Raw genomic sequence first — 27,742 nt, forward strand, 5'->3', positions numbered from 1 at the left:
CAGAATTTAAAACCCAACAAATATAAAACAGAGTAAAACAGTTAAAATTTCACAGAATAAAAAGTAAAAACAATCTCATAAGATAAAAACAAATTAAACAGTTTAAAATAATTTCAGTTTAAATTAATTTTGGTTAAAAGCCTGAGAAAACAGGTGTGTCTTGAGGGTCTTCCTAAAAACAAGCAAAGAAGGAGACACTTATTTCAACAGGAAGCATATTCCAAAGCCTTGGGGCAGCCACAGAGAGGCCCAGTCCCAATTCAGCACCAAACAAGCTGGTGGAAAGTTCAGGTGTAACTCGACCTCTCCAGATGATCTGAATAGCTAGGTGACAGGGTTCATGACAAAAAAGGTGCTCTCTTGTGTACCCTGGACCCAAGCTGTTGAGGTCCGGGGTCCTTATGCGCGGTGTGAAAAAGTACTTCCTTTTTTTGGACTTGAATTTCCTGGCAATCTCTTTCCTGGGATGACTCCTGTTCTAGTGTTGTGAGAGAGTGAGGGGAAAAGAAAAATCTCTCTATAGCCATTCTTTCTGCAATGCTCATGTATTCTGTCTCCCTGGGTGGTGCACTGGGCCCAACTGTCATGTCTGCTTTGCCCAGAGAGAAAACAAGCCCAGGTGACTGAGTAGAGAAGGCAGCGATCAATTGGGAAAGGAGCAGAAATGGTGTGGAGGCAGCACAGAACTGCCTCCACTCACTTCTGCCCTCAGGATGGTGCAACAAGATACTGTAGTGTCACCCAGAGAGCACATGGAAGGCTGAAACTATGCATTTAAAGCAGAGATGCAGACCCAGGAAAGCTTGAGGACCACCCCCTCACTTAAATGTTGGTGGGGGAAAGGAAGACACTGGGGGGAGGGGGAGAAAACTGTTTTGAGAGCAGTTCAGTAAAATGAGGGAGGGACTTAGGTGCGACCTGCACTCCGATTTATAGTGTGTAGTTTGAGCCGAGGGTCAACTAGCCCTTTGTCTTATTTTTCTATCAGTGGCCAACCAAATGCCTCCAGAGATCCTACAAGCAAGACAGAAAGGCAAGCACCTTCCCACCCACCCCTTCTTTCTATACAGCAGCACCTGGTAATTCTGAGCTATACCGCCTGATGTTCCATTTAGCAGTCTGTTAATGTGGGGTTCAGGGCACCAGTACTAGAAGTAGTTCTTCTCCAGCAGGGCAAGTTCCAGAAGAGACTAACATTTCTGCATGTGGGACTTATACTCTCTTTCTCAAGGTTCAGTTTTGCCTCCTACGCTTTTAAAACCATTGACATGAAACCATTGGATGAGATTGCCTAGAAGTAGGGGTTCCAATGCCATCAGTACAGTATGCTAATGACATGCAGCTGTTTCTCCTTTTCATCAGATCCAGGTGTAGTATCTGAGGGAACAAGTATCTGAGGGAAAGCTAGCTTCATAGGCATCATGTGAATATACAAGTCGTGGGAATAAATAATATCAACAGGATAATAGTTGTTGATAGAGCTTGTCCTTTTAAAAAGCCATCTCGGCTATTGACTGTCACTATATCATGCATAAATTATATGTTCTGCGAAGAAATATTTTACTGTATTTAGTCTGTCCTTAATCCACTGCCACCAAATCTCATTAAATTATAACGATCACCATCAGATTTATAGAGCGGCACTAAATTATTGCAAAACAGGATTACTAAACTGATATGGTATGTTAATGAAAACAGGATGGATTGCCAAATGCCAAGATGTACTACTATATGAAAATCAGCAGCAGTGGATTGGGTTACTCAGAATAATGGATTAAAGTTCAAACAAATAGAAAATGCCATTAAATGTTCTAAGCCTAGGGAATATCATTCATGAAACAGCATGAAGCTAGACAACAGTCCTTTTGTTTCTGCTATTTTCAAAATTTCAAATATGTAGAATATGAGACTGAGTTCCAGTATATCACACTATGGAACACATGGCTGATATAGGACACAACCTATAGATATATGTACATTTTAGCACACATAGGTTATATTTCCATGTTCTATTGTTAATATATGTAGGGCCTGTCTATTCTATGATTGGCTAGTGTTGTGAATATTTATAACCTAGGAGTGCCTCCAGCTCTTGCTATCTGTGCCATTTGGTTGACCACTATGACATAGAAGCTACTTATGTTTGACACTGTGGCCTGGTTCAGATGGCATGCAACACTAAACCATGTTATTTGGGGCATCTGAAATGGCTTGGAATTAAACAGATAGGGTGGGTTTCTAGGTTTTTATGTTGAGACATTTAATTATTCTCTGAACATTATTTTATTGTTCATTCAGTTTTTTAACAGTGTAGTATTCTTTAAAGGTTTAAACACAAAAATCCATTATTAAAGAAAAAAACACCTCGGAGTATGCATCAATTTTATCTGAACATACAATGTAAGTACAAAAAATGCAACCATTGGCCCACATGACGCACACGGCAACACCAGCATTCTGATTGGTTGGTGTTGCTGCCCACATGGAAGCCATCCCTGGCGGTGTCGTGCAAGAGCGCAGATGGGCAACTACTTAGAACAGTGTGCCCCCACTTCTGCAACGGAAGTGACTTTCCAATGTAAGTAGTGCTGTGCAAGTGCAGACTCACTGTTTTAAGTAGTTGCACAAATGCACTCTTGTGCAACACCACTAGGCTGGCTTCCATGTGTGCAGCATCTCTGGCCGATCAGGAATGCCGGCGTTTCCTTGTGCATCATGTGGGCCATCGGTTAAAGAAGGTTCACAGAATTTTCAGGTTATTTAAATGCAGTTTTTACAGGTTAAAACTGACGCATCCAGAGAGAGCTAAGCATTTTTAAGTTCATACATTTTAATAGGTTTTTAAACTGGGCTCACCTTTTGAGTAAACATGTTTATGCTGTACATCTCCCGCTGAAACTAATGTGACTTTAAAATGATTAACTTTAGCTTTCCCAATCTTAACCAATCTGTATTTTTGTACAGGCAGAAGAAAGAAGTACTTAAAATCTAAAAATCAGAATTTAAAATCAAACATTATATTGAGAAATCAGTGACTTTCCAGTATGGCGGCTAATCCACTCAAAATAATTGACCACCTTTGTATAAACTCCAGGATGTCCTTTTTCACCACAGTTTTCACCCCAGCTCACAATACCCCAAAGGTACGCTACATTATTGGAGTCAAAACAAACCAAGGGTCCTCCTGAGTCACCTTTGCAGGAATCTACAGAGCCATCATCTGTACCTAAAAGGGAAAATGCAGAGAAGATTACTGTGAGGTAATCTTGTTTTTCTGGTACTGAACACCACAGTTTCCCCCTCTAAACTAAACTAATGGTGGCTGACATCCTGCCCAGCTTCCCATGGGTGCCGTTAGCACCACAGGAGCAGCTGCTTCCTCTCTCTAAAAAAGTGTTCATGCAATAATGGCCGTACATTGTGCAACTGTGTTTGTTCAATCCCAGCATTTACTCAAGAATAAAAATGCTCTTCTTTTTTAAGAGCATGTAGCAGCTCCTGAAGTTTTTTGTTATGTCTGGTAGGTTCTTTAGCTTTTTATAATTTTTATAAATTTTATAAATTATAAATTTTTATAGCTTTTTATAATTTAGTTAGCTTTTAAAAAGTCCTTTAATTTGAATCTAATAATGATTGTGGTTTTTCATCTGACAATTTTTTTTGTTACTTTAGTTACTTTTATTGTGTCTTGTTGTTGTGAGCCGCCCCGAGCACTAGTGCACTGGAGGGGCGGGATATAAATATTTTAAATAAAAAAATAAATAATAATGAAAAAAGTAAGTACTGACAATGCCCGCGGGAAGCTGGGCAGAATGCCAGCCACCATTAGTTTGGGTTTTTTTTAAAAAAAAAAAACAGTTAAAGGGTGCAAGCACTTAGAGCGTCCAACTTCTGGTGGAGGCTAGAGCCCAGAGTGCCCGGCTCCTGGGGGGAATCCTCCAATGCACCGTGCTCGTTGTAAAGCATCCCAGCCCCCAGTGATCTATGCAGCACGCAACAATGCAGATCGTGTGGGTGTGCAATGGTGTGCCAAAGAGGACTTCGGAGATCGTCTGGGGGGAAGGTAGGTTCCACCCTGCCTTCCCTCGCTCCTGCCTTTGAGAATAGCCTTAGTATGGGCGCCAGTTCGTCTGACTGACTTGGTAGATTTTATTTTGCACAGTTCATAGAAGGTTGTAGTGTTGTATGGGGTGTGTGTGTATGTATCTATCTATAAAATGTTATATATAAAAAATGAAATGTTAAAGAACTTCCACTCTGTATTCTGAGATAACTACATTTCATTTCTTATGCTCAATTCACTTCTGAATAAACACACTCACTGGGGCAAATGCTGCAGCGAGACACCACCACTGGTCCCCTTTGGGGCTCCCTCCTAAAGATGGAGTGGATGCCTGGTTTTTCAATGCAGGTCCCCCATCTCTGGATGCCCTTGATAATTGCCTCTCCAGATTTAACGAGTGTCTAGTTGTTTCGCTGAAAACTTTGTGACACTTTGTATGCTTCACAGCAGATTAAGTACGATTTGCTCATTTTTGCAAAATCAATAAGCACCCTAGATGGTTTACACAGTTAACCTTTTTACCACCATGGGTACAAGCTCCACTCGGATTTTTTAATTATTCATTCATTTAATTTATATACCACCTGACTCCAAAGACTCTGGCGGTTCACAAAAATAAACACAACAAAACCAAAATAAGACACACTGTTAAAACAATTTAAAACATTCAAAGATTACTAAAATTCAAAGATTACTATTTTGCCTCAGGCACACCAAAATGTGTCAGACCATCTCTGCTTAGACAATACTGACAACTAGCTTCAACTGTGCAGAGCATCTGCATGCTAGTACTTGATTGCTTCTCTCACCCTCTGCCACAGCCCTCCTCACTTCAGAGATCTCCCCACCCTCACCTGAGGGTGGGGAGCACTCTTGCTCCTCCTCCTCCATCCCGTCGCTTCCATCCCCTCACCCTTCTTGGTCACTCCTCCATCCCTTTACTCCATCTCCCTCACCGCTCTTCATTGCGACTGCAGCATTGCAGGCACCTATTGGCCAAGCTGCAGCCTCCTATCCCCAGAGACCTCCCCACCCGAGCCCCACTCCTGCTCCTTCCTACAGGAGCAGCAGCAGTGGTGGTTGACCAGGCCCTTCCTTGCTGCCGCCACCGCCATGGCTGCTCATTCTCCTCAGGCCACTGACACGCCCGGGCGCATCTCTTGCTTGCCTGCCTCTGTCCACCAATGGCCTTGGTAGCCCAAACAGCAGCAGTGATTAACTGGACCCTTCCTTGCTGCTGGTGCTGCCAAGGCCACTCATTCCCCTCAGGCTGCTTACAGGCTTGGGCCCATCCCTCGCCCTTGTCTCTCTTCCCCTCCCTTCTTTTTCTCTCTCTCTCTCCTCCACTCACTCTTCTCCACTCTTTCTTCCCCCTCCCTTCATGTCCTCTCCCTCTCCCTCCCTCCCTGAAATAACAGATCTTGTTCATCTTGTTTCCTCATCTAATTTGCACAGTGGCAGCCTCCTTCTGATCAGTAACAGTTACATTCAAACTGACCTTAACCATCACAATCTCCTTATCTGCATATGGAATCCCCACTGCCCAATCACCACAGTGCTTCTGCTCTCACAGGCTCCTCCCTATCTGCATATGGAATCCCCACTGCCCAATCAGGTGCTTCTGATTGCGAACTCTCGCGAGAGCTGCCATACATGGGATTAGCCACGTGTATGCCTTAGAGAATTTAATATATAGATACTGGCTCATTACTTATTCTCTGGTGCTCCAGAGGACAGGATTGGAGCCAGTGGGTTGACATTACAATGAAGTAGATTTAGGCTAGACATGAGAAGAATTTCCTAACTGCAAGAGTGGTTTGACTCCGGAAGAGTCTTCCTCATGCAGTAGTGGGCTCTCTTGCTCCCCAGCCTAGTGGGCCAGAACCAACCATGGCTTGGTGTGTGAGGCGGGGTGTGTGTGAGGCGGGGGGGGAGGTAAATGTTCAGCACATTAATGATTACATTAAAAATAATTATTACATATAAATGAAGTCAAATATTAGATACTCATTAAAAATATGATTGAAAACAATTATTAGTTACCTGCAGTATGAGGAGAGAAGAGGCGGCCGTTACAATCTTTTCTCCTCCCTGCACCTCATGTACTTTCAAAGCCTGAGTAGGGTAATTTTGAAAGGGATCTGGCCCCTAGCAGGGCCATGGGGCAAGAAAGAATTTGGCACCTCACCTCATGCCCCACAAAAGGCTGGGCCACCCTGGAGGCCAGCAAAAAAAGTCCCTGCAGGCTGGATCAAGCCCCTGGGCCTGATGTTGTGCAGGCCTGGACTAGAAGGTCCCTTCTAAGCCTAAAACTCTGTGATTTGGTGATTTTCATTTGTGTCAAGATGGCTGTCTAAAGTGGCAATTTATACTCACCTGCACATTCCATTCCTTCAAAATAACGTTCCCTGTAGATCTCAGAACAGTTTTCCATTAAATAAATGTAGCCCCACTTAAGAGTAAATTGTTTTTTAAAATCTAAAGAAGAAATGAATGGAAAAATTATACACACACACAACACACACACACACACACATATGAGAGAGAGAGAGAACCCAGTACAAAATACTGTAGCTGTGAAATTTTAGATTCCCCATATGCTGTCTTGTCTTCCCAGTACATTGATTGGCTAGACGCTCATCCCAGTTCACCAGAAGCTGGCTAACCCAGTTTTCTCCCTGTGTGATGAGCCCCTCTGTCTATCCGGTTAGAAAGGACTTGCATATAAAAATTCAAAGCCACTTATGATGTAATTGTGTGAAGTTGTCTTTAAGAAGAAATTCACTACAGTTTTAGTAATGTTCACTACACCCCTGCAAACTATAAATTAAAGGGGCTGCGATGGAATAGTCAACATTGGTAGAATGATTAGTGACAACTTTGCAAGTTTCTTCATATCCTGGTACTTGCCCAGAGCATGAAAAGGACCCCCAAACTCAGCAGAGGAGCTGAGGTGGGGAAGAAATGGCAGGCACAGCAAGAAAGAGGATGTGTTACAAAAGAAAGATGCCCTGATGTAAGGCACCAGCAAGTTCTAGCAGCAGGCCTCTGACACCTTTAGTTTTTGGACCCATCAGGAAGCTCACAAGTAGAGTGAACAGCTGGCTTGGTGTTTCCTTACTGCTCTACAGCACCATCCTGGTAATGGCTGGAAAGTGTACTGCAGCTTAGCCCTGCCAAATGAGCTGATCTGGGGAGCCACAGAGGCCTCACTGGTCATGTACAACTGCCATCTCAAACTTCGTCCCTGCCCTTGAAAATTGAGCAACTTCTTAACTGGGGTAGTTAGCTCCCAAAGCTGCTATTTTGCTGCTGTCCCACTTGTCTCCTAGCTGCCAGTTACTAGCAATATTTCATTCATTCATTCATTCATTCATTCTTCAATTTCTGTACCACCTTTCATAAAATGTATCCCATGGTGGTTTACAAAAATTAAAATATGACCAAAAAACTATACATTAGTTAAAACAAAAAAACCCCCAAAAAACCATGACTAGGCACTATGTAATTGGTTAGGGATTCTGGGCTATGAAGCAATTCACAGCCACAGTCTTGGTCCTCTGTTGCTGACTGAGCAGCATTGTGAAGTGCAGGTGAATGTGTTTCAACTTGCAAAGTGCAGATAAATAAAAAGGTTGTTCTGGATCCCGCTGAAAGGCCTGTCCTGCACTGAGCAGAAGGTTGGACTAGAAGGACCCTTCCAACTCTAAAACTATGATTTGTTGGTTCTGGTCTGTACAAGGCAGAGACAACCATGCAGTGGTGGTTTTATATCCTAGACTCTCTTTGGAAGTGGCCTGCCTCCTGCAGGCTGAGGCAGGGATAGCAAGAGGTCAAAACAATAACAAGAACAACAAATATTTATATACCGCTTTTCAACAAACGTGTCCAAAGTGGTTTACATCCTCTATAATAAAATGGTAAAGTGTGTGCCCGTGTCTCTGCCCCTGTGTCTTTCTCGGCCGTTCTGGGCATGCGCGGAGCGCATGCCCAGAACATCTGAGAAAGATGCGGCCGCAGAGACACGGCGGCCATGTTGTCTCCCAGGCCAGGCGGAGGATAAGCGGGGAACGGGGAGGGAAGAGGCGGCAGCGGCGAAGGAGAACAAGCGGGAACCGGGGAGAACGAAGGAGAACAAGCAGGAAGGAGAACAAGTGGGAAAACGAAGGAGGAGAAGTGGGAACCGGGGAGGGCAGAGGCGGCAGTGGCGAAGGAGAACAAGCGGGAACCGGGGAGAACGAAGGAGAACAAGCAGGAAGGAGAACAAGTGGGAAAACGAAGGAGGAGAAGCGGGAACCGGGGAGGGCAGAGGCGGCAGTGGCGAAGGAGAACAAGCGGGAACCGGCGAGTGGGGCCCATGGCGGCGGCGGCCGCGGCGGGGCGACAGTTGGTGGTTGCAGGGCTGGCCCGGCAGCGGAAGGGCAGCCCGCAGTGGGCCCCGATACCAGGGGCTGAAGGTGGGAATGGGGGGAGCGGTGGCTGTCCGGCAGCTGCCCGCCATGACAAACAAGCGGCGGCAGCGGCCACGGCAGGCTGCGTGGCGTGGCGGGCCCGCCGCGGCCGGCATCGGACCCAGTTGCCGCCTCCTGCTGCTGCTTCGCCGCCGCTTCCAAAGTAAATTGTTTGCCGCCCGGGAGGAGGAGCAGCAGGCTGGTAAGAAAAAAAAATTCAGGGGGGAGGGGCAAGAGGGAGTGGGGCAGGGGAGGGGCAAGAGGGAGTGGGGCGGGGGGAGGGGCAAGGGCAAGAGGGAGTGGGGTGGGGGAGGGGCAAGAGGGAGTGGGGTGGGGGAGGGGCAAGGGCAAGAGGGAGTGGGGCAGGGGGAGGGGCAAGAGGGAGTGGGGGAGGTGGAACGGCAAGTGGGAGTGGGGCAAGAGGGACTGGGACAGAAGGGTGAGAGGGAGGGGAGGGTGAGAGAGAGGGGTGGGAGGGGGAGGGAGGGCAAGAGATTGGGGTGGGAGGGAGGGGAAGAGAGGCAACTGTGTGGGGCCAGAGGAGGCGGTCGGCCCAGTCGGGTGGAGGAGAGTGGAAAAACGTAACCCAACTAGCGCCCGTTATTTTAACAGGCTTAAAAATACTAGTAGAGAAATAATAAATGAATGAGATGGCTCCTTGTCCCCAAAGGGCTCACAATCTAAAAAGAGACATAAAACAGACACCAGCAACAGTCACTGGAAGTACTGTGCTGGCTGGGGGTGGATAGGGCCAGTTACTCTCCCCCTGCTAAATAAAGAGAATTACCATGTTTAAAAGGTGCCTCTTTGCCCAGTTAGCAGTGAATACAAGTGATGTAGCTTTTAATGAACTGGCAATACCAATGCCACTACAAGTCTCTCTCTCTCTCTCTCTCTCTCTCTCTCTCTCTCTCTCTCTCTCTCTCTCTGTGTAAGCAATGTATGACTATATGCATATATGAGAAAAGAATCTGCAGAAATGTTGCAAATATGAAAAAATTAACAAAGACCAATTACCTTCTTCTAGTCCCCAGCCGGACACTTTGCACTGGTGACCAGATCTGAACATATATTTTGACCAAGGGATGCATACTGGCATAAAGTTGTGTAGGTCACATGATGTATGTCTTATGTCCTTTGGTTTCATCTCCAGCAAAGCAATGTCATTTTCGTATGTTTTGGAATTATACTTTTCATGGACTATCACCTTTTTTAAATAAAATGTTTCTATTCCAGCACTCATATTTACTGAATTAACCATCCCAGACCATATCCTATAAAGATGCACACGGCTTGCTCTGAAAAAGAAAAGTGTTACAAAAGACAGATGCAGAAATGTTAACTGCAGCATGCGATAACTTTCCAGCTAATCAATTAATTGGTTTATCTATGAATGTATGGTTTTAAATGTAATCTCCCCCTTGGTTTTTCCAGGGTTGTCAAAAATGGTTTAGATAAGAAGAGCTTATATTTAATTGCATCTGAGACAGTGAAAATATTTGATGCCAGATTACACCCTGATGAGAGACCCATTCATACATTATGTTCAACAGGTACATATCTGTACACAGGTCATTCACATGTTATGCTGAACTCAGGTACAGAAGTGCACTTCCTAACTGTACCATGCATTTGAAGGGCCTGTATCCAGGTTCACTTTTAAAATGAATACAGGTACAGTCATTCCCACAAACACATGTACAAATGTACAGACATCTGTACACTCATACAGCATAATGTCTGAATTGGGCTCAGATGGAAGCTCACAGACCATCACACATATTTTATTTTTTATCTTATTTATTACATTTATATTCCGCTCTTCCTCCAAGAAGCCCAGAGTTTCCTTCAAGAACCCAGCACATAGTTAAATTTCTCCTAACAACAACCCAGTGGGGTAGGTTAGGCTGAGAGATCAGTGAATGGCCCAGAGTCACCCAGCAATTATGATGGCTAAATGGGGATTTGAACTCGGATCTCCCCAGTCCTAGTCCAACACTCTAACCGCAACACCATGCTGGCTCCTTGACTTATTTGATTGCTTAGGAACATAGGAAGCTTCCTCTTACCTGGTCAGATGTATTGGTCTAGCTCATACTAAGTCAGGTCATTGGACCATCTAGCTTAGAATTGTATTCTCTGACTGGCAGCAGCTCTCCATGGTTTAAGACAGGAGACTTTCCCAGCCCTACCTAGAAATGCCAGAAATTGAACCTGGATCCTCATGCAAAGCAGATGCTCTACTATGGTCCCATAACCATCTGCTTCCTTGAGAGATGATACAGCAGAGTAATTTTAAAAAATGGCCACCGCGCATGCGCAAATGGCCTCTGCAAGGCCCTTGGCTACGCCAGGCCTTGCAGAGGCCATTTGCGCATGCGTGGCGGCAGGCAAAATGGTGGCTGCACCTACTTATGGAGGCCCAAACAGACCAGAAACTACAGTAAACAGGGCCGCGGCTGTGATTGCCGGTGCGAGGAGGGGGAGCTTTCGCTGATCCCCCACCCCCACGGCCTTTAGGAAGCCCCCCAAAGGGGCTAGAGATAAATTAATTTTTCAATTTTTTTTTTAAATTGTGAACCCCACCGGACCGAGAGGGGCGGGTTCGAAGGGGGGCCAGACTGAACTGGTCTGGTCAGGTTCGAGTGCAGTTTGCACTCGAACCGAACCGGACCAGCCGGTTCCGAGCACACCCCTACAGCAGAGTACATTGCACAATGTAGGGGCCATCTTCCTGAAGTACTAGCTTTGCCACTTGCAGATATTGTAGTAGATTATAATGTGTGGATGTTTTAAAGAAGAGATTCCCCCACATGCATCTCTGAGACGTTATCGTCCCATGAGTACCCTATCATGAGCTTTCAATCCCCTGCTAATTGGGCAAAGAGGCAGCTTTTAAAAGGGTGATTCTCTTTATTTAGCAGCAGGAGAGCAACTGGCCCTATCCACCCCAGCACAGCACCCCTCCATTGGCTGTTGCTGGTCTCTGCCTTATGTTTCTTTTTAAGACTGTGAGCCCTTTGGGGACAGGGGACCATCTTTTATTGTTGTTGTGGTGGTGGTGGTGGTTGTTAATAATAATAATAATAATCGCCATCATTTTTCTGTGTAAACCACTTTGGAAAATTGTGTTGAAAAGCGGTATATAAATATTTGTAGTAGAAGTACTCACAAGTCATAATCAGAAAATAAAATGTGAATAGTGGATCCCAAATATTCACATGGTGAGAATTCCTTCATTTGTCCTACACTACCCCAAACCGATTTTGACACACATTCATAGGCCACATAACAGACTTTCCTTTACCTCAGCAAGCCCTGGAAATCATAGTTCAACAATTAGATGAATTTCGAGTGGTGGGTAGGTTGAAGGAGAGAGGGAAAGAATTCTAATAGTTAGCGTGAGCACCATACCACAGTTTCCAGGGTTCTGGCGGGGTGGAGCCAATTAAAGCAAAAGAGACTAGATAGAAGTTTGTGGTGTGGATGAGGCCACAGAGTTCTAAAGCCCTAAGAGCCCCCTTGCTGCAAGGCAAGACCAGCAATAGAGATAGCCTAGAGAAAACCAATGTGATGCCACTTACCTCACACAATGTGCAGCAGTCAGAATCCAACAGCCTCCAATAAAAACCCCACCACAGTTAAGTCTGTGCTGTTCATTTCTAATTGCCACTTGCCAAGGAAACTCATCCTGCAAAGCGGGGGGGGGAGTCATTCATTATGTCCTACCTTTTTCTGCACATATATGCTACTTCTTTTTATTAGTCTACCTCAGCTAGTAATATGACTTGCCCATATGCCTAACTCGTATTCCCCCCTACCCGCATGGTTGCATGCGCCTCGCTTCCCCAAGCAGTGAGAAGTTCTTTCAGGGGCAGTGCTATTTGGACTTGGCTTTCTTTGAAGCAGAGAGCACTAGAGGCTTATGGGGGTTTTGTGAACAAGATCCTTTCCCCCTCTAAAATTCTATCTTTCGAAAATCAATTGATAGCCACACAGAAAGGTTATAATCTCATGTAATCTTCCTGGTTTTGGGGGGGCACTTGTGAATGGAGTGCATGTTTATTCCACCACCCACCGTCCTCTGTCCACTGCCCGCCACTGCTTGATAGAGTTATATATGTTTGGGAATGTGTTTTTTTAATTCTTCATGTTAATTGTTTTTCTCCCTGCACAGAGGTGCCATTTTGGTCTCTCTGTTATCGCCAGTGAAACTGACAAATCTGGGGGGGGGGGTGAGTTCTGTCAGCTTCACATAGTCATACTTTAGGTATAAAAAGCAAGCAAGCAAGCAAAAACAATTGTAATGGCATTGGTGAAAATGGCAATGGTTCTTTCCACGCCATCAGTTTCAGCAGAGTTCAGAGAGTGAGGAGTAGGGATGGAGAAGGTTCTAACTTGAAACAGGCCGTTCAAGTGTTTTGAGCTCGAATAAGAACACCCTTAAAATGAAGGGCCTGCTTTGAGCTCAGAACGGAATGACCCCATTCTGATTCAGAATGTTTCGAGAGGAACATAGGAAGAGGGAATATACCGAGTCGGACCCTTGGTCCATCTAGCTCAATACTGTCTAGACAGACTTGCAGTGGCTTTTCCAAAGTTACAGGCAGGAGTCTCTCTCAACCTTATCTTGGAGATGCCAGGGAGGGAACTTGGAACATTCTGCATGCAAGCATACAGATGCTCTTCCCAGAACAGCCCCATCCCCTATAGAGAATGCACACACATCTCTCATTCAAATGCAAACCAGGTCAGGTCTCACCCTGCTTAGTACAGGGGGTAATTCATGCTTGCTACCACAAGACCAGCTCTCCGCTCCCTGATTTGTATGATTTGTTACCATACAAGTCAGCTTGGTTTGTATGATAACCAACCAACCAAGAAGCAAGGAGACCGCAAGCCAATCAGAAGCCAGTGCCAAAACCAGTCAGAAAGGGGGGGAAAGGCCTCCAAAATCGTGCCCAGAACACTCAAAATGTTCTGAGCTTGTTCCATTGGAACAACTGGCTCAAGCAGTTGTTTGGACGGAACGTTCTGGGAATTTGTGTTCCATTCCGAGCTTGGAAAAGTACACAAATCCCATTCCGTGCACATCCCTGGTGAGGTGGCTGAAGGAAATAACTGGGAACTCTAGAGGAGGGATGATGAAAGAAATGTCCGTGCAGTAGGCAGGTAATGAAGAAAGGGGGTGGGGTTACATTGTGAGACTGCCATAAACAATGTCATGATGGGATTGAATCTGAGACTAGCCAAAGGGTAGTATCAGTCAAAGGTGATGCAAGCCTCAGGCCTAGTGTACTCAAGGCAGGGTGCCAAATGCTCTCCCCCTTGTGTGCACCCTCCTTCCCTTCCTCCCCTATTTTATAAAAGCAGGAGGGCCTATTGTCACGTTGCTGGTACCCCAATAACCTGCGGCCTGGAGCGACTGCCCCATCTCGCCTCATGGAAGGGCCACTCCTGATCTGACGTCAGCAAGTGAGAGAGTTTCTTATTTCCCCTCACTACCCGGAGAACATGAAATGCAAGGATAGGGGAAGTATTTGCAGGATCAACCAGTGCAGTGAGATACGCTGCTTAACCCTTCCCTGGCCACTGATTCTCCCTTGCAACTTCTGTCTGTGGATTCTAGCTGGGGGTGGGGGATGCATGAAAAATGGCCTGGGGGAGCTGCTGCATCCCCAGCTGCTGCTTCTCCCCTGCTCATCTGTGCTATGAGGCAAAGAACATAATCGAAATAAATAAAATATAATTAAAAATGCAGATTTGGGAACATGTTTGCTTTGCGGCATGTAGTTCTGTCTAACATTTCATGCATGGAAATGCCCTATGAAAGCTGGACGGCAATGATGCAGGCTTATTTCCTTTCCATCCACAGCAGGTCATAGGCTGGGTAAGAAAGACCAATGGGCTTTCCCTTTTTTCTTTCCAACTGCTGTAGCAGGAAAGATAAAGCCCAGAGAACCCCATTTAACACAGGCTGCATTTCTGGAGGCTGAGCGTCGGGATAATGGTGGCTGCCCATCCTCCTTCCTGACTTATTGAAAGGGGTGGCAAGGTCGTTTGAGAAGTGGGAAAGAGGAAAAACATTCCTCTGGAACATTAACATCATTTAAAAATATCAGCTCCAAATTTCTTACATTCTATTGTATTCAACAGTTAATAATTCACAATGAAGTATTAAGCTGTTAGGAACATAGGAACATAGGAAACTGCCATATACTGAGTCAGACCATTGGTCTATCTAGCTCAGTATTGTCTTCACAGACTGGCAGCGGCTTCTGCAAGGTTGCAGGCAGGAATCTCGCTCAGCCCTATCTTGGAGAAGCCAGGGAGGGAACTTGAAACCTTTTGCTCTTCCTAGAGCGGCTTCATCCCCTGAGGGGAATATCTTGCAGTGCTCACACATCAAGTCTCCCATTCAGATGCAACCAGGGCAGACTCTGCTTAGCTATGGGGACAAGTCATGCTTGCTACCACAAGACCAGCTCTCCTCTCCTAGCACAGCTCTCCTCCCCTAGATCAGCTCTCCTCTCCTTGAATCTACAGTGCCAGCTCTTACATGATTACTAAAACCAGCTTTCTCATCATCTTAGCGGTTTCTCCAGTTATTGCTAACTTTACCTTTTCTGCCTCATGTCCACCGAGGATTCGCTTCCGACGAGCAACCATTCGATTTCCAATGCCACAGTGTAGTTGGGGTAGAAATGTCTTCATCTTTTTTCTTTCTTTAATAAAACAGATAAGCAATGTAATGTTTGTAATGTATGCACAAAATAAAATGATTGCATATTTGACTTGGTTTCTGTAACTTAAATAATTATCCAGACTTTAAGCAGAGGCAGGAGCATGCAAGCAGACTTTAAGCAGAGGCAGGAGCAGAGCAATACAGAAATAAATTTGAAAATGTATGAATAGTTAAATCTATACTGGTAAAATCCAGAGCGTTTTTAGCCTTGACCAGACTTTATATATTTTGTATCAGTACAGAGCACAGAGCACGTTGTACGAAAAGGAGCTGATATCAGATGATACGAAAATACTGTTTATGAAAATGTATTACATGATGCTTTGATGTTGTTACTGATCTTTGTGAAAGTTTCGGTTGTTATATCTGATCTTTATACTGTTTGTGCATTGCAGAAAGCAGAGAAAAGAGGATACAACACTTGTGCCTTTGACTATTTAGGAAGATTATAGCTGGAGGAATGAAAGCAAAGCATTACTGTACCGCAGAACTGTTGTACCAGCCCTTTGCAGTGTTGCAACCCTTCTAAGAAACCAGATAATGCAGGGCAGTACCACTCTCCTGCTATTTCTCATTCCCTGGAGCCATTATGCTGACTGGGGAAGCCAGCACAGGAATAAGACATGCAGATCTGTGCAGTGGTGGATTAATGCATAGGCAGGCACTTGCCTAGAGCGGCAAATTTTGAGGAGCGGAAAATTTGCCTATGTGTTAATCTGCCACTCGCTCTTGGGGGGCGGGGGGGAGTTAAATCTACTTTGAAAACTTTTTAAACTGCTGCTGTGCGAAGGTGGCAAGAGCTCTGCTTGCCTCCCAAATCATGACAGGTCGTTGGGCCATCTTCATGTGCGTGTGTATCAGGATGGTGGCAGAGAAGGCGGTGAAATCTTCTCCCTCGGGTCCACCTGCCTCCCAAATGACAGGTCGGGCCATTTCCGGCCCATTTTGGGCCTCTGTGCACACACATGTGAGGCCCGAAGAGGGCTGAAAACATTTTAAAAGTAGGTTTAAGCACCCCCCTCCCACCAGCCCTTTACTTGTAAAGGGGAGCCCTTGCTGGGGCAGCAAATCTCTAGTCACTTATGGGCGGCAAAAAGCTCAATCCGCCCCGGCTCTGTGGCTGTAAGTAAAGTAAAGTTGCACTGTCGAGTCGGTGTCGACTCCTGGTGACCACACAGAGCCCTGTGGTTTTCTTTGGTAGAATACAGGAGGGGTTTACCATTGCCATCTCCTGCACAGTATGGGATGATGCCTTTCAGCATCTTCCTATATCGCTGCTGCCTGATATAGGTGTTTCCCATAGACTGAGAAACATACCAGCAGGGATTCGAACCAGCAACCTCTTGCTCGGTAGGCAAGTTACTAGGGATGTGCATGGAACCGACTGGCCCGGTTCAGTTCGAGTCTGAACCCTCGAACCACCACCACCCCCGGTTTTGTTCGGTCTGAGCGGGTTCTCAAACTTAAATTTTATTTTTTTACCTTCTCTCCCCTCTGGGGGAGTTCCTTGGGGTGGCGGTTGGGTCCGCGAGGTCCCCCCTCCACCCACCAGCCTTTGAAATGCCCCCTTCAGGCCTTTTTGGCCCATTTTTTCAGCCCATTCAGGCCTTCCTAAAATGGCGCAGCGGCCAAAATGGCGGGTGCCGCGCAGGTGCAAATGGCCTATGCAAGGCCTGGCATGGTCCAGGACCTCACAGAGACCATTTGCGCATGCGCAGCGGCCTTTAAAAATAAATAATGGCCCCCGCGTGTCCTGGGCCATGCCAGGCCTCGCAGAGGCCATGTGCGGCCGCCGCCATTTTAGCCACTGCACCACTTTAGGAATGCTCAAATGGGCAAAAAAAAGGGCCGCAAAGGCCCGAAGGGAGCATTTTGAAGGCCGGTGGAGGGAGGGGGAACCTCTGCGGACCCCCGCCGCTGCGCCAAGGAACTCCCTTGGAGGGGAGAGAAGGTAATTTCTAAAATAAACCGCGGACTTGTTGGGGGGGGGTTCGGTACGACTCCGAACCCCCAAACCGAACCCCTGAACCATTGAACCCCCAGACCAGTTCACACATCCCTACAAGTTACTGCCCCTCTACACCATTAGGTGGCTTCTGTGGCTGTACAAAGCACTAAATATAGCAGGAAACACTAATTTGCCACATTCTTCCCACTTGTTCTTCCGATGAAAAGTCAAGTGAAGCAGTACTGAGCTGCCTCTGCTATAGATGAGAGAGCAAGCCCTGGAGACTTACAGTGGTTTTATACTGCTCATTTACAAATATACAAGTATCTGTAAATAAGTATACATTGGGAGCAAATGATACCTGAAGCAAGTAGCATAACCACTAATCCTGCAACCAGTTCCTAAAGAGAACAACTAAAGGTTTTAGTTTTGGGGATGTGCTCGGGGATTGGGGATGGGAAGAAAAATGATTAGAATAAACCCTTCACGCCAGAAAAAACCAAAAGTAACTAGTTGGGCTGGGTGCAGAGCATCTGCGTGTCTAGTTCACCGCTGCTACGTCCCCACCACCACCCATCGGCCATCTTCTTTCCCGCCTGTCGGTTGTCTTCTTCCCTGGCTCCCCGCCTGCCTGTCCACCAGCTTTCTTCTTCCCCACCCGCCCCCCATCTTCTTCTTCCTTCCCTCCTGCCTGCTCCCGCCACCATTTTCTTCAGCTGGCTGGCCAGCCACCACCATTCTCTACCATTATCTTTGCCCACTGCTCATCCCCATGTGATTCCAGCAATCCCCAGAAGAAAACATCTTCCAGAGAGAGAGAGAGAGAGAGAGAGGATGCAATGGCCTGGTGAAAACTGCTGGAAGATCACAATGAAACTTTTTACACTAACAGCTTGCCCATTGGAACAGCTTCCAAAGATGATGCAGATCAGTGATTGCATGTGCAAAGTGAGTCTTAGGCTGCAACCTTATGCACGGCTAACTGGCGGCAAGTCCCATTGAACAAAGCAGAAGTTACTTCTGAGTCAATGTACATAGGACGGGGTGGTTAGTCTTCCTGAGACCCATCTAAGCAAGTTGCATAACTCTGACATACTTTTCCTGTTTGTTTACCTTCATCCATGGACTCTTCAGGTGCCTCTGTTCCTTCTGCAATAAACCAAGCAATTACCACAAATTGAAATTCTTGTAAAAGAAAATGTTAGGTTCGTATGTCCCCCCCCAAAAAATTTCAGTGATGGGGTTGCCAACTTCAAACTCACCCCTGTAGCTGGGCCTTTAACAGTTATGATCTGTAGTAACTGGTGAAACAAATGGCCTCTGTGCATGTGCGGAGGGGCAAACTGGGCCCACGCCGGCCTGAGATGATGGGGGGAGTGCCATCAGGGCCTAGAGGAGCCACCATCAGCCTGCCGCTGCAGTGAGTAAGGTAACCTCCTGCCTGCCCCCAACCCATCCTTTTTAAAGCCCATAGGGTTCCACCGTGCTTGTAAAGGGTAATCTTTACCAGATTCCCCTTTACAAACACTAGAACTGGAGTCAACCCAGTTTGACCCTGGTTCTAGGCACAAACGTAACTGCCGGCCAGTTTGGCAGAACTGGTACACAGACTGGGCGGCTCAGTTCGAATCCAGTTTGGACTCGAATCAAAGCTCCTGGAGTGGTTCCATGCACATCCCTAGTAAGCCTTAGGCTGCAAACATATGCTCTACTAATTGGAAGCAAGTCCCATTGAACAAAGCAGAAGTTACATCTGAGTCAATGTTCATAGGACTGAGCAGTTAGTCTTCCTGAAACCCATCTAAGCAAGAGAAATAACTGATATACAGGTGAAACTCGGAAAATTAGAATATCGTGCAAAAGTCCATTAATTTCAGTAATGCAAATTAAAAGGTGAAACTGATATGAGACAGACGCATTACATGCAAAGCGAGATAAGTCAAGCCTTAATTTGTTATAATTGTGATGATCATGGCGTACAGCTCATGAATACCCCAAATCCACAATCTCAGAAAATTAGAATATTACATGGAACCAATAAGACAAGGATTGAAGAATAGAACAATATCGGACCTCTGAAAAGTATAGAGTGTACTGTGCTTGATTGGCCAGCAAACTCGCCTGACCTTACCCCATAGAGAATCTATGGGGCATTGCCAAGAGAAGGATGAGAGACATGAGACCAAACAATGAAGAATTGCTGAAGGCCGCTAATGAAGCATCCTGGTCTTCCATAATATCTCATCAGTGCCACAGGCTGATAGGATCCATGCCACGCCGCACTGAGGCAGTAATTGCTGCAAAAGGGGCCCAAACCAAGTACTGAATACATATGCATGCTTATACTTTTCAGAGGTCCGATACTGTTCTATTCTTCAATCCTTGTCTTCTTGGTTCCATGTAATATTCTAATTTTCTGAGATTGTGGATTTGGGGTTTTCATGAGCTGTACGCCATGATCATCACAATTATAACAAATTAAGGTTTGACTTATCTCGCTTTGCATGTAATGCGTCTGTCTCATATATCAGTTTCACCTTTTAATTTGCATTACTGAAATTAATGGACTTTTGCACGATATTCTAATTTTCTGAGTTTCACCTGTATTTATCCCATTTCTTTACCTTCATCCATGGACTCTTCAGCTGCTTTTGTTCTTCCTATAATTAAGCAAATAATTATGTCCACTTTAAATTCTTGTAAAAGAAAATGTTAGGTTCAGATGTTTGTTTCAAAATTCTCAGCTATAGGGTTGCCAACTTCAAACTGGCCCCTGGATTTAGGTCTGTAACAGTTGTTTGATCTGTAATTGGCAGGTGTTGATTGGCAATATGCATCTTTATGCTTTAAAATTCACCTTTGAATCCCTGTGTATCAAAGCTACTGCTAAAGGCAGAAAAGCTCATCAGTCCAGTTGGCAATCCTACTGGGTGAGCACTGATAGGAATATTTTTTTGTTGATATTGCTGTCAATTCTGATTGTGGCGTGTAGCAAGGTGGGTGAGAAAGCAACGGCACAAGAACAGGAGAAGCATCAGTCTCTGAAAAGGGGCAAATTTCAAGGACTTCCCCCTTTCCAGGAAGGGAAATTCTGTGCCCTCCCCCCAAATATGTCTCCAAGTAGGGATGTGTACGAACCGGTTCAGAGGCCCTTTTCCAGACCTCTGAACCGGTCCAGTGGCAGTGGGGGGAGGGGTGCCTTTAAGGAGCAGGGAGGGTGCTCCTACACCCCCTGGCCACGTTTCCCCTGCACGCGCACCAGCCACTCAAGAGGGTATGCTGCTGCCCCGCACCAGCAATTTTTGGCACAGTTCCGGTGGGGGAAAAGTGGCAGCGGGAGTGGGGGGAAGAACACCCTCTCTGCTCCTTAAAAGTAAAACTCCCCACCACCGTCTGCCAGTTTGTGCACATCCCTCTCCCCAAGGGTTGTGTAATATAACATGGGCAGTGGAGCACCATCTGTGCTGCTGTGTCTAAAACACCACCTGTGGTATTGCAGAACAGCCCTGTTCTAACTACTTACAACTGCGCAATCACAACGGTGTGATGACTCATTGGATAATGGACATAGAGTTGCACAAATATGATTGTGCATTCTTTAGTAGTAGCAGATAAGCATATATTCCACACACCATGGGTAGTGTTCTGGATGCTTACAGCAGTATGGGTGGTGATGAAATGCCCATATTATGCTGTGCAACATGTCAGCCGGGAACATATTTTTGGGTGACATAGAGGGCTTCTGTGGGAAGGGGAGGCCACTGAAATTACATGTACACACCCATGTACGCACACATGCTGGTGAAGCATTAGTCTGGAACTCATCAGAAGCATGAGTGCTATACTGGTGCTACATTTGGATGTCAACTGGTACCTTTTTTTGCCAGGACCAATTGATGGATGTTGCCTTATATAGAGATTATAGGTTGTGGTTAAGCATTCCCTCAGTGAGATTTCTCAGTAACAGTGAAAAGATTAAGGTGGCTCCACACACACTCATCTCTACTTATGCAGCAGGGCCTCCTTAAGAGATGGACCACGTTTGGTGTATTGTTCTGGGCCTAGTTTTGCCTTACTGCCCTGTAGAGAGCAGGGACTACTAAAACATAATAGTAAAAATAAGAAGATGATCACCTTAAAAAATAGAATGATAATACATAAAGTGAAAAAAGAATATCAAAATGCAAAATATTACCTCTCTCTTTTTCCTTTGCGAGTTTATCACCTATTTCAAAACACACATTTTAACAAAAATAAAGTTATATGGTGTACCCATAAAATTATATACATACATTCTATCTGTCTATCTATCTATCTATCTATCTATCTATCTATCTATCTATCTATCTATCATTCCCTCGAAAGCTTTCTAGCACATATACTTGGAGAAAGAAGGGTGATTTGGCAAGGAATTCAGAATTGCCACCTTTCAAAGTGGCAATTCTCTGAATATTTAGCAAGGGGAGAGCTATTGGCCTTGTTCAGCACCAACACAGCATCTCTTCAGTGGCTGTTGCTGGTGTATATCTTCTGTTTCTTTATGTGTTTCCCTTCTCCTTTGGGGACAAGAACCATTTCTTCCTTGTTCTTTTTCTGTGAGCTTTGAGATTTTTTTTGGTTGAAAAGTGCTATATAAATAATAGTAATGGTAATAGTACGATACTTTGAAGTACACATTAGTAGTGAAATAAAACACTATTTCTTTATTATTCTTTGAAAAGTGAGTAGTGTTTGTGCTTCTGCTGAGAAGCATATTATGGAAGCATTTGTGAAGCTGTTTTATAGGGCACAGTCTATATAATCTAGCTATATAATCTATATAATTGAATATACAATATAACCCCTGCTAATTTGGGAGAGGTACCTTTTAACTTGGTGATTCTCTTTTATTTAGCAGGGGGAGAGTATCCCCCTATCCACCCCCAGCACAGTACCTCCAGTGACTGTTTATGGTGTCTATCTTATGTTTCTTTTTAGATTGTGAGCCCTTTGGGGACAGGGATCCATTTTATTCATTTATTATTTCTCTGTGTAAACCGCCTTGAGCCATTTTTGGAAGGGCAGTATAGAAATTGAATGAATGAATGAATATTTATAGAAATAGAGGGCACAAACCTCCTGGGACATATCATTGAAATGAATGCTGTTGGCTTTCTTAAGGTGTTGGATTTTGGATGAGGCAGGCTAGACATCTAAGACAACTGTAACTAGAGCACAAGCAGCAAATCAAGTAAACCTCAGAGGTTTACCACTATGTTTCCCTCCCTTAGGCTACAACATGGTGCTCTGAGTTATGCTGCCCTATTATGCAAAGTGGTACGTCCTTGAATGGTTGTACTGCTTGGTCACTGAATGGAAACAATGGCACATTAGCAGGCAACTGGTTGAAGCAAGACAGACTTTGTCTCAGGAACTTATAATGTATCTCAAATCACACCTATTTATCAGCAGAACTAGACTGTGTAAAGAGCTCCACTGGACTTAACTGTTATCACAGTTCCATACCTGCCAACAATGTCGCTACTGCTGAATGGGACATGTGAATGGGAAATAGGGACACGTTCGCAGGTATGCAGTTATAGCTATCTAGAAGGTCTGCGCTTGTCCAAACTCATTTAAAGGGAGACAAAATGACTGTCTGAAATTCTGTGCATGGGTCACTAAAATGTCTACCTACACAACTTGCGGTTTTCATCTTCTCCCGTTAGGCAGTCCCTTTCGTTGTTACACCGATATTTGTTTGGAATACACACATCTGAGAGGCAGTGGAAGCTTCCGCGTCTACATGCTATTAGAAAGACACAGTCCAAAGATTCATCAATAGCAAAATGGTAATAGGCCTAAGACCATACCAAGCACACCATGCAGTCAGATTCATATTCTCTCTCTCTCTCTCTCTCTCTCTCTCTCTCTCTCTCTCACACACACACACACACACACACACAGTGCAACCAGGAACTTTGAGAACTGATACATTCTTATTGGAATGCAACTTTTCTGCTCCTCTCCTCGAAACTAACCTTAAAGCATTTGTTAGACAACTGTGTAGCTTTAAAGCATCTTAAGAATCATTTGTTTGTATACAATAATAAAATGCAAAAAGAAGATTTATTAGTAACTAGCTTTAAGTACCTAGAGTTGTTTGAGCTTATGATGCGAGTTTCTCTTTGTTATTGCATCCATAAGATTTGTGGATATACCCGTTGTATATCTGTCTGCCTGTCTGTTTGAGGTGGTTGTTGGCGTTCCTGGGTACCCTATGTTACTCGTAGGGTCCTAAGAAGTCATTTTGGAAAGTTTGGTCCTGATAGCTCAAAGGGCTTGGGAATGTATAGGGAACAAACAGACATTTATATATATATATATATATATATATATATATATATATATATATATATATATAAGATAGTATACCTTTGCAACACAATTCATCACTTAAATCTCCACAGTCATTGTTTCCATCGCAAACATAGCGTAATGGGATGCATTTTTGATTGACACAGTGGAATTCTCCGGAAAAACATTCTGTCAAGTTAGATGAGAAACAAACTGTCAAATATTTTTGTTCAGGAAGATAAATGTCTAAGTTAGGACTTTATAGAATGAATACAAAATAGCAACAGTAGGTTGGATTAAGAGAGCTGCTTGCACAATCAGAAGGCACTTCCATGTGGATGTCTTCACTTTCCACCAGTTCCTTCCTTCCAGCTGCAGTCCCCTATGCCACATGCCATGATGTTCTGGAGGGTCCCCCAACCTTCAAGAGAGACTTGAGGAGGTGCAGCAGGAGACTTGCAGCAGGAATGAGTTGAGAAAGCCCCATTGAACCCAAGCCAGTAGCCTTAAGGCATGGGGCTTTGGCTTTCTGCACAATTGTCTATTCATTTAATGGTCATGCCAAATAAGCATGAAACAAATAAACAAAAATCCTACGTGAAAGAGGCTTAATAGATTTGATATTTCATTACTAAACCCACAGAAGTTTAAGGAATCAGAAGAAAAACAATTCATATAAACCTCCATGAAAGTGTTTGCTGCTTTCTTATATCAGGGGATATAGCCTGGTGGTTTTTCCCAGGGAGAACATTCCACAATTGCGGTGCCATCACCAAAAAAAACTTGTCTCTGGTCACTGCCAAACAAACTTGAGCTAATGGGAGGCCAGAGAGCAAGTCTTGAGAGGCTGACCTTAATGCCCAGGCAGGTTCATATGAGCACAATTGGTCAAAGTACCCAATATGAGGCCATATAAGGCTTTTAAGGTTAAACCAGCACTTTCAATTTGGCTCAGAAGTAAGTTGGCAACCAGTGAAGGAGCTGCAGAATAGGGGTTATGTTTGCATACTGATGTGCCCCCAAGATCATTCTTGTGGCCACATTGTGAATGAACGGAAGCTTCTGAGCTGTCTGTCTCTGCTAATCTATCTCCCAACAATAAAGGTGGATGTACAGTAACTAACCACACACAGTTTCCCAATGAAACATATTTGACCAACCTTTGTGTGTTGTGTGGCACACTACTTTAGCGACAGTCATATCAGTGTTATTGAACCTAGTCAGAGAACATTCTGCTAGACTCGTCTCTGTTCCTCTGCAAGTTGCCTTTAGGCATTCTGATGAGTTTGAGGCATCATTTGGGTAACCAGACTCTACACGATCAGCCCCTCTGGGGAAAAAAGAAGAAGCATATGTTATCACTAGGCCAAGAAGCTCATGTATTTTTTTAAAAAATATCTGACTTTAGCTTTCAGTGGCTCACATGGCCTGCAGCATTAGAAGTGAGGAACAAGAGCTGTGCTGTACAAGAGTCAGATTGTTGGTGAGCAGGTGCTTGTAGTAGTGGAGTGATGGGGTGGGGTGGAGGAGAAACATATGTCCCTGGCACCACCAAAGTATCTCCTTGACCCCCCAGGGCCCCCCTCCTCCACAGTACTTCTCAAGGCCAGGTGTGCTACCTTGGCTGGCCACATCCCTTCCCCCTTCATCATGATGATGATGCAGAGAGTGTGGTCGGTGCTAGGAACCAGGGTGTGATGGCCTTCGCCCTCTCCAGCCAGCAAAGTGCTTTCTTTGTTGATAGCATGCTTCCTTTCTTGCTCTTCAATCCTCCTCCCAAAAGTACTTTTTGAGTTCAGAAACATTAAGTTTGGCAGTTCCTGCTTGAATGCTTAGAGCTATCTCAACTCGTGAACCAATTTGTGCTTCCCTCTGAGTTATCGGAGGTCTGCAACCCTCTCAGGATTTTTACTGACACCCAGATTCCTGCCTCAGCACCTGGAACAGGATACAACATTCTTAACATACCTTTGTTAGAACAGTGGTCCAGAGGATATTATAATCTCTGAAATGAATATGAGGGGATAGCAAATATTTCACCATCTATAATGAGCTGAAAACTGCTTGACTTAGCCATGTGGTTTAGATCTATGAACATGTTATTTTATTATTTGTTTGTTTTTAGTTTTATATCCTGCTCTTCCTCCAAGGAGCCCAGCGAGGGGTATGTGGTTATCTTTTCCAACAACCTTGTGAGGTAGGTTAGGCTGAGAGATAAGTGACTGGCCCAGAGTCACCCAGCAAGTTTCATGGCTGAACGGGGATTTGAACATGGGCCTCCCTCATCCTAGTCCAACACTCTAACCACCACATCAAGCCATATACTGAATCAGACCACAGGTCCATTTTTTCTGTTTTAACTGGCAGCAGCTCTCCAAGGGCATAAGCAGAGGACCAAGTTCTGCCACCTGAGATCCTTCAACTGAAAATTCCAGGGAGAGATTCTGGGACATTGTGCATGCAAAGTGTGTGGTCTACCTCTGAGCTATGGCTCTGACTCTCTACTCCATCATTAAAGAAATCTTAGAAAAACCTGGATCTTTGCTAAATAGGGGCATCCTCCTCCTCCTCCTCCTCCTCCTCCTCCTCCACAACAACAACAAATCATAATTCCCAATATAAGAGGTTCCACCTCAGAATCTTACTCTGGAAAACGAAGCTGTCTGCAGGCCACGTTTGCTTCATTCATACTCCATCCATCTGCACATATAAAAGTCTTTTGGAGATGATTCATTTCTACTTGAATAAATCCCTCTGATGGCACATCTTCATTCTCCAAGAAAATCTGAAAACTCTCTAGGAAACATAAGAAAGCTACCATTTATGTCCATTCAGTTTATGAAAGACAGCTATGCTAGCATGGCTTCATAGCCAGGTATGTTTATGGTGAGGAGGCCTAAGGTGGTGAGAGATAATTGCACCACAGTCAGAACATAAAGTCAGGTAGTCTAGCATGTTTAAAGGCATTCAATTGAATGGTTTCTTTCTTTGTGGCAGTGATTGCAAATTGGGCAATTTAAACATTTACAAATTTGCAATATTAATTATAAAATAAATTGCATGTTTCTGATTACCTGAAATCTTACAAACCTTGCCAAGTAAAGAAGTAAGTACATGTTCTCGACTTTCTCGTCTTTCTAACCTGATGGTTTGCATGGTCTGCAGGTCTAACAAAATCACTGGTAAAACCAGTTCAGGTCAGTATGCCTCAGCTTCCCATCCTTAAATACTTGGCCATTTTCAATACAAATAAGGAGATATAAAATGCGAATACCTTCAGAATTACAATTTCCTTTGTACATAAATCTGCTGTCTCTACGCTGACATTCAAAGCTCTTTAGCTGACAGTAATTTCGGAAAGTCTTCCGCTGAGCAGAACAAACAGAGGTGCCATTCCTTGGGCATTGGTAGGGTAGCTTACAGACACAGGTGCCTTCCACACACCTCTGCCATGGCTGACAAAAAACTTTCTCACAAGAATTCTGAGTATAGCTGTTATTTACACATTCTTCAATCAGGAATCGGCAGGGCCATTGTGGTTGCGTTTGCTGGGTTGACTTTCCCTTAGTCTCATATAGTAGATTCTGCAAGAAAAGAAATGCTATTAAGCATGCAGTCCTCTGCCCACAGTCCTCTGTTATCTGAGAATAAGACCCACCAAACACAGTGGGACTTACTTCTGAGTAAAGATACACAAGATAATGCTGAAAGTAGCACAAAACATAAATCAATTTTTTAACATTTCATATCTATGATAAATAATTTTTAAAAACTAAATAAAATTTTTAAACATGACAAATACAATGTGTCTTTTACAGCAGTTGCTTTATTTTAGATAAACTCCTACCTTTTGTCCCAAAATACAAAGTGATAGGCCTAAAATGAACACGGCGACTGATAAGGATTTCATGGTGAAGAGTATCTTTGTGCATTTGGAAGAGTTTCTTTCCTCAGAATTCTTTCCAGCCTCAAATTTCTGCTTGAGTTTAATCTTTAACCACTAGCAAATATTTAAAAAGATTGTTTTGATATAAGACCCTCAGTGTGGACAGATGGTTCTGAACTCTTCGGGAGAACCTGGTCTCAAACTGACCTTGCAACAGAAAATAAGAGAAGTAAACAGAAGATCTAAAGAGGAAGAGACCATTCAGAACCTAACTCTCACATACCGATCCTGCCCTTAACACTTTCACATGCTT

At 44.5% G+C, this 27,742-nt stretch overlaps 1 protein-coding gene across 1 annotated transcript; it reads right to left on the reverse strand.

Annotated features, from left to right (window-relative positions):
- Positions 1 to 2,365: 2,365 nt before the first annotated feature.
- CFI (complement factor I) lies at positions 2,366 to 27,742 on the reverse strand. The gene is made up of 14 exons (XM_053255553.1): positions 27,391 to 27,742; positions 26,818 to 27,127; positions 26,189 to 26,339; positions 24,704 to 24,873; positions 23,622 to 23,732; positions 22,885 to 22,995; positions 21,403 to 21,432; positions 19,832 to 19,867; positions 18,321 to 18,356; positions 15,136 to 15,239; positions 12,099 to 12,205; positions 9,532 to 9,812; positions 6,440 to 6,541; positions 2,366 to 3,226 (listed from the first exon to the last, which is right to left on the reverse strand). Exons 1-14 carry the CDS (start codon positions 27,451 to 27,453, stop codon positions 3,009 to 3,011), a joined length of 1,830 nt encoding a protein of 609 aa, XP_053111528.1. The 5' UTR covers positions 27,454 to 27,742; the 3' UTR covers positions 2,366 to 3,008.

Source organism: Hemicordylus capensis, chromosome 5, assembly GCF_027244095.1.
Source record: "Hemicordylus capensis ecotype Gifberg chromosome 5, rHemCap1.1.pri, whole genome shotgun sequence".
Classification (NCBI taxonomy): domain Eukaryota; kingdom Metazoa; phylum Chordata; class Lepidosauria; order Squamata; family Cordylidae; genus Hemicordylus; species Hemicordylus capensis.

Excerpts from the sequence above, each read along its gene's own strand:
- CFI (XM_053255553.1), bottom strand. The coding sequence starts at position 27,453 with ATGAAATCCTTATCAGTCGCCGTGTTCATTTTAGGCCTATCACTTTGT. Across the intron at positions 12,206-15,135 it reads GTGGACATGAGGCAGAAAAG|GATGAGTTTCCTTGGCAAGT; the intron begins GTAAAGTTAGCA and ends CCCGCTTTGCAG. Across the intron at positions 6,542-9,531 it reads CGGCTGGGGACTAGAAGAAG|ATTTTAAAAAACAATTTACT; the intron begins GTAATTGGTCTT and ends TTTCTTCTTTAG.